The sequence below is a fragment of the Engraulis encrasicolus genome, chromosome 19 (genome assembly GCF_034702125.1).
Source record: "Engraulis encrasicolus isolate BLACKSEA-1 chromosome 19, IST_EnEncr_1.0, whole genome shotgun sequence".
NCBI classification, from domain to species: Eukaryota; Metazoa; Chordata; class Actinopteri; order Clupeiformes; family Engraulidae; genus Engraulis; species Engraulis encrasicolus.
Window position 1 is genome coordinate 13,855,090 of NC_085875.1, and position 7,500 is coordinate 13,862,589.

Here is a 7,500-nt window from a genome sequence, read left to right on the forward strand (position 1 = left end):
GAGATGAGGGCAGGAGTTGCCTGTTGTGTCAGGTATTTTATTTGTACTGGTGGGCAAAAAAGGCGTGTGTCAAGGTATTAGGTGTATAGTTTAGATTATGTGATTAGTGACATGAACAACACCTGGCACAACTTCAAGGTCATACACAGCCTGCAGCAGATGAACAAGTGGTGTTGACTAGTCGGGGAGGAGCAAGAGTGGGGTGTGTCTTCTATGTAAGTGTGTTAAGTGTACAGTTTATTAGGGGTGGTTTGTGACAACGACAATGCCTGACATGAAATGAAGATCACAAGGTTACGCACAATGTTTGGCAAGTAAATGAGCAAAGAGCAAGGGATGTGGGTGGGGGATGCCAATTGTTTCGGGCATATTGTAGGGGGGAGAAAAAGAGGCGTTTGTCACCCTGCGACATGGGAAAACCACGATGCCAGTTGTTTGGGTGTAATGATTTATACAGTAAGTGGCAGGTTTAAATGGACACTGTGTGTGATTTTTAGTTGTTTATTTCTAGAATTCATGCTGCCCACCACCATCAAATTCTATGTATACCACCATACTTACCACCACCATCAAATTCTAAGTATTCATTATGATTGGAAAAATTGTACTTTTCATACATGAAAAAGGGGATCTTCTCCATGGTCCGCCATTTTGAATTTCCAAAAATAGCCATTTTTAGCTGCAAAAATGACTCTACCTGGACCATACTAGAAAATATTTGATTATTACTTAGTAAATTTTCATGTAAAGGTCCTTTTTGACCATTTCCTGCACAGTGTCCCTTTAAGGTGTAGACTGTAGGAGCGGACAGTTTAGGAGGGGTGATGTGTGACAATGGGCCTATACTACAAGCCTGGTTCAGGAGTAAACCAGGTTATGTTAAGAGGTAAATCACCTCTTGATACGCCCTGAAGAAGGCCATAAGGGCCGAAATGCATAGGCATTGTAGCCAAATAAAAAAGTAAAAAATTGCAATCTTGAGTGCCTCAGCATCTGTCTTTCTGATCTAATAGAAGAGCCTGGAGTCCTCATTTTCTTAGATAAATGGGATGGGAATGGGGATTGCCAGATGTTTCAGGTGTGCTCATTGATAGGTAGGGAACAAAAGAGGTGTATGCTGTGGTGTATAGTTTAGGATCAAATCATCAGTTGCACAGTCCAAATGATCGTATTAATTTTATTACAGAAGATGTACTCTGGTCTAATTTGTGTTAGTCTGCATTCATTTACAGTGTGATGTGTTTTTGAATATGCCTCTATTTAACAGTGTTAACTTTGAAATGATGTTTTTGTGAGTCTCCTTGAATTCCTCTTTGCCTTATTGGATTTCCACTCTGCTACTACAGTATTCCTGCTCTGCCAAACCTCTACAGTACAGCGGTTCCCAAACTTTTCCCCCTGTGCTTCCCCTTGTACATTTCAATGTGGTCCGCGCACCCGCTAAGCGAATATGTTGGTGTGCTGATGGCTACGCAACTATGACTCACTGCACATTATGCACAGTACAGTAGTATTGGGGAATCAGCTTTTCCAGTTGTCTAGGAGTTTAACAACACTTCAGATGGACCCTTCCAGCAAAAAATTCACCATACAATTTAAAAACTACTTCATGTTCATTAATGCTGGATAAAGACTCACATATCCACCAACGCTCTATTAAGCTCGCGCACCCCCTGCACGCACGCCAGTTTGGGAAACCCTGCTCTACAGTACAGCACCAGACACTCTCGCCTCGCTCTTAGTTAGCAGCACACACCTCAGATTATACTACGTCTAAGAAGTGACGACACACGCACACACACACACACACATGCACGCACGCACACGCAAGCGCCAGCGCACACAAATGGGCGCATACACACACACACACATACACACACACACACACACACACACACACACACACACACACACACACACACACACACACACACACACACACACACACACACACACACACACACACACACACACACACACACACACACACCCACATACATGTGGCACATCACACACAGAGCAAGGGCAGGCAGTCTTATCTTTGCTGCAGCGGAGGGACTAAGGGAGGTCTGCAGCCAAGCTCGACCCTTCCATTTACCCCAAGACCGCTCTCCGTTGAACTGTTAAATCTTGCAGCCAGCTGCATTTTAAAATATGTAAATGTTTTGCCAGGGAGCTCCCTCAGGAAAGACAGGGGAAGAGGCAAAATAAGAGGAAAGGGAAAAAAAAGAAAGAAAAAAAAAGGTGTCGAGAAAGGACACTATCAGTGTGGGGCATTGAGGAAGTGGGGGCTTTGAAAGACTCCAGGCTTTGATCCATTTAAATCACAACATTAGCATTATATTACAGCTGATGTTTATTCTGTTGATGACTAAAAGAGAGTTGGCACGCCACACAGACTGGCTGTGACCTTTTTATCAGTCTCAGGAGAAGCACCTGGCAGTGAATGTGGCAGCCGCATTGCACACAATGCTAGTCTGACGTAGTCAAGGTCACAGTCAAGGTTAAACGGTCAGGTGTCCTTATATTGTCATTCAATATATACAAACATGGAGGAATTTTCAGTGTTCACACAGTGAAGTAGAAGCAACATGATAGCCAGACTAGAGTGAGGTAGCTTCGCTTTTCTGCATTCACATCAAATTAATTTGAGGAACGGTCTATACCAGGGCTATTCCAATGGCGGCCCTGGGGCCAGATGCGGCCCTTGGACAGCAAGGTTCTGGCCCCCCACAAGCCCCCTGAAATACACAATCGTTTTTCGGAATTTAGAGATAAAAGTATGGGTTCCGTTATGGTGCTTAAATGGGACACGGGACGTTAAAATGCAGGAAATTACATCTAAGAAATGCAAAACTTTCTGGGGGAGGACCCACAGACCCTCCACTTCAATGAAGTCTCCCATATTTTTTTCATTGACAGTCGGCAACCATAATAATACATAGTTCGGCCCCTTTACTGGGAGGAATTTGAAAAACTGGCCCTCGTTGACATTTAATTGAATACCCCTGACTCGTCATAGGCCAGAGTGAGCTGAAAGAGTTAGGCACTGTGTTTTAAGAGAAAGATGCTACACCACAAGCAGAATGACACAGAAACTCAGGCAAAGGGCATGACATTTCTATTACACCCATTTTATTACACTTAGTTGACACTTTTATCCAAAAGGGATTTACATTTTATTTGGGTGCAGGGTATTGGTTTCAGTCTCTGGACCAATGTGGGGTTAGGAGCTTTGCTCAAGGCAGGGCAAAGGCAAAGCAGGATTTGAATCTCTAAACCTCTGATTTCAGGACAAGCCTAAAATAGTACACCCTTGCCATCAAACTAGTCATGGTAACAGTGTGTTTACCACAATATCTGTTGCAAAATATTGTGAAGATATTCCTTCAATGGGCATGACTGGAAGAGCATCAATCAAGGTTGCCTGGTTTGTATGAGAAGGGATGTAAGTATTGCATCAAGATGGTGCTGGCTCGGAAAGGGTTAACCAGGAATCACTAGAAGACTTCCGCACAGAACTGAACTTTTTAGATTAGACTCACTCATAAGAGAAAGAGCAAAACCCTATGCCCCCTCTCTTTCTCTTCTTTCGTGTTTCTCTTCCTACCCATCTTTTCTCTTTGTCTTTCTTTTTCTATCTGTCTGTTTCATCACTCAGAGGAAAACATGCTTTGTTTGCCAAACAACAGACTAACTTTAACCATTCATATTCTGAGCCATTATGTGACTAACCTTTATGTGTCAACCACTAATACACTAATAACTTGCCTCATTATATTTTTTCAGTTTTTTTTATTTCGTGTGTATGTGTGTTTTTTTATTTTGTGTATCCTCCAACAATTTCATTTCATTTAGTTGTATATATACTTTTCTCTTTTTTTTATTTTCTTTTGTTTATTAACAATCCCCTCGGTTCACTCTTAATTTCCTTTCTCCCTCCCCCTCCTTCTTACCGCAAAGCATTCAGGCATTGGACACGCTATGGTAAACAAACTACACTGTCTGGTAGATATCATTCATAATTATTGTCCTCTTTTGAGTTTGCCGTGTCCTCGTCCTCCTCTCCTCTTCCTCTTCTTCTTCCTCTTCCCCTGCTTCTTCCCTATCCTCTTTTCTTTCACTTCCACTCCGTCACTCTATGAACAATCACAAGGAAATGGGGTTGGTATCTCTGTCTCTGTCTCTCTCTCTGTATCTCTGTCTCTGTCTCTGTCTCTCTCTCTCTCTCTCTCTCTCTCTCTCTCTCTCTCTCTCTCTCTCTCTCTCTCTCTCTCTCTCTCAGATAACTCTTTTCCTTACTTCTTATTGTCTTCTTTTGAGTTTGAGTTGTGTCGTCCTCCTTTCCTCATCCTCCTCTCCTCATCCTCTTCCTCTTCCTTTCTACTTCCTTTCTATCAGAATCATGAAGAGAGGGGCTTTGGTATCTCACACAGCTCTCCTCCTCACTTTCATTTTGCTACCTCTATGCCCCATTTTCTGTTTTTTTTTCTCCCTTTTTCTAGTCTCTTCGTACTTCTTTCTCTCAACTTCTTTTTTCCTCTCAACCTCCTCCTCCTCTTTTCACCTGAGTGGCCCAGCAGATAAAGCTTTCTGTAGGGCTTGGTGTTAACAACAGGACCTCTTGCATTCTTCCCCCTTACCCCGCCTCTTACCCTCTCCTCTCCTCTCCTCTCCTCTCCTCTCCTCTCCTCTCCTCTCCTCTCCTCTCCTCTCCTCTCCTCTCCTCTCCTCTCCTCTCCTCTCCTCTCCTCTCCTCTCCTCTCCTGTCCTCTACTGCCTCCTCTCCTCCCTTCCTTCCTTATTTTTCGCGAATGGCTGTCGACGAAACTGGCAGAAGCTTTCCTGTGGAAAAAGGCAATGATGATGATGATGATGATGATGATGATGATGATGATACGGGCAATATGATGATGAATAATGAAGGAGAAACATGAAAAGTTAAAGTCCTCATGGCGGGAGCTCTGGCAGTTCTTCTTTTTTTCCAGCTCACTGTGTGTGCATGGCATGCCTAAAAACCATCAGTGAAGCTTACTTGTCAATATCACACGCACTGCACACACTGCACACACACACACACGCCCACGCACACAGAAACACGTACACATACACACACATGCACGTGCACACACACACACACACACATGCACGTGCACACACACACACACACACACACACACACACACACACACACACACACACACACACACACACACACACACACACACACACACACACACACACACACACACACACACACACACACACACACACACACACACACGTAGCCCACTCTAACCTCTGCCATTCAACTGACCCTTGACCCTCACGCCCTCACACTCCTCCACCTCTAACCTCTGTGTGTGTCGACGTTGCATGCTGGTGTGTGTTATTGTCTGATATTGTCTAACCATCATCCACCAACATCATGCTTTGCATCATTGGTCAGTGTTGCAGTTGTACGTCTCTGTTTGTGTGTGCATTTGTGTTTGTTCGTTTGCATCAGTGTTGATATTTGTGGTGCTTGCTCCTAATTGGTGTTTTATTCAGATCATATCATTCACATGCTATTCACGTGTGAATAAAACACAAATTCTAGGAGCCCATAGTTCACACACAAGTTATAGCCATTTATGTCTGTCCCTAATGCATGCTTATATGTCAATGTTTACGTAAACAGATTCGTCATACCAAAAAAAATAATAATAATGTGTCAAACTGCTCACTGTACTAACACTGTCAAACTAATGTCACATCAAACTAATGTCACATCAAACTAATGTCACATCTGAAACAAGTCATTTATTAACCACCATCAAAGATAAAGAAAATATGCCGCTGAAATATTTTCTTTACCTGTCCTCCTGATTTTGGGGTTAAGAGTATAAGCCAGGCTATTCGCTACATCAAGGCGACACCCCCAAGACTGTGGGACTTACGGATATACATTCAGTCAAACACTTTCGTCCTATGGGGATTTGCTATGTACGTACATGATGTGACTGAGAAATGAGACTACACTAAGGGCAGGCATATTCTTGGGTAGTGGATCTGTGTGCGTGTGTGTGTGTGTGCGTGCGTGCGTGTGTGTGTGCGTGCGTGCGTGTGTGCGTGCGTGCGTGCGTGCGTGCGTGCGAGTGCGAGTGCGAGTGCGTGTGTGTACATGTGCGTGTATGTTTTTGTGTATACAAGTGCGCATGCATGTGTGTACAGTATGTGTGCTTTCTCTCATTGCTGCCCCCCTCACCACTCTCGGCCTCAGGTGACGATATCCGTGGACGGCATCCTGACCACCACCGGCTACACCCAGGAGGACTACACCATGCTGGGCTCGGACGACTTCTTCTACGTGGGGGGAAGCCCCAGCACCGCCGACCTGCCCGGATCACCCGTCAGCAACAACTTCATGGGCTGCCTCAAAGAGGTACAGTGTAGCTTTCGTACTTACTAATGGAAAAGGATGGTGGTACCCAGTGGTGTAGTTGAGATTTTTAAAGTGGGGGTACGCGATTTGTGTGGCCATCAATTAATTAGGCAACTTATCATGTCTACCCCCTTTTTGTATTCAAACACGGACAGAATTTTTCTTTTGTAAATCTCACCTCAGGAGAGGTGGGTGGACCCCGCGTACCGCGCCCACTACACCCCTTGTAGTACCATGGGTGGGCTGCAGGGGGAACCAATGGCACCATGAGCCAGGGACACATGCTTGATTCTGGCCCAGGGTTGTTTCCTGATTCTCCCCCATCTCTCTCTCTCTCTCTCTCTCTCTCACACACACTCGGTGCCGGTCACCATCCTATGAAATGAAAGCGTAGAAGACTGGGGAAAAAATGTTTAAAAAAAGTTACTGGGGGGCGCTGTGGCGCAGCGCGCTAAGCCCCCCACATTTGGGCTTGCATGCCCACGGGGACCCCGGTTCGAATCCGGCCGGGGTCATTTCCCAATCCAAACCCGTCTCTCTGTCCCACTTGCTTCCTGTCACCATCTCAGACTGTCCTATCAAATAAAAGCATAAAAAAGCCCCTAAAAATATATTTAAAAAGCAAAAAGTTACTGAATAGGGGTGCTATGACGCTCTGTGCTCATGCTCCGTACCAGGGGTGGTTGCACGCTCATGGGGATCAAGGTTCAAGTCTGGTCTAGGTCGTTTCCCAACCCTTTCTCTATCTCTCCCTCCCACTTGCTTCCTGCCACCACCTTTGGCTGTGTCCTGTCAAATAAAGGCAAAAGCTAAAAAAAACAAAAATCTATTTTTAAAAAGTTGGTAATGGAAATTGGTGGAGCAGGACAGAGTGTCGATGCTGAGGCCTCTGCCCTGGACATCTGGAAAGTTGGCCATCACAAAGCGTCGCCCTGAGTAATTCAATCAGTTCATGCACCTATTATAGACTGTTGGAACACAAGATTTGATCCAAATCTGTCCATCCATTAAAAAGTTATTGCACAAATAAAAACATTGTGATGGATGACGCCGCACAGAGTCATGTACAAGTGGAC

At 44.7% G+C, this 7,500-nt stretch overlaps 2 protein-coding genes across 2 annotated transcripts in view; one reads left to right on the forward strand and one right to left on the reverse strand.

Moving 5' to 3' along the window:
• Positions 1 to 7,500, reverse strand: part of LOC134434980 (uncharacterized) — a 499,130-nt gene that overhangs the window by 236,762 nt on the left and 254,868 nt on the right. The window lies entirely within an intron of this gene.
• nrxn3a (neurexin 3a) overlaps positions 1 to 7,500 on the forward strand; it is a 479,628-nt gene that overhangs the window by 114,179 nt on the left and 357,949 nt on the right. Inside the window, exons 6-7 of the mRNA XM_063184079.1 lie at positions 3,964 to 3,987; positions 6,263 to 6,424. Coding sequence (XP_063040149.1) covers positions 3,964 to 3,987; positions 6,263 to 6,424 — 186 coding nt within the window. The remainder of the gene's footprint in view (positions 1 to 3,963; positions 3,988 to 6,262; positions 6,425 to 7,500) is intronic.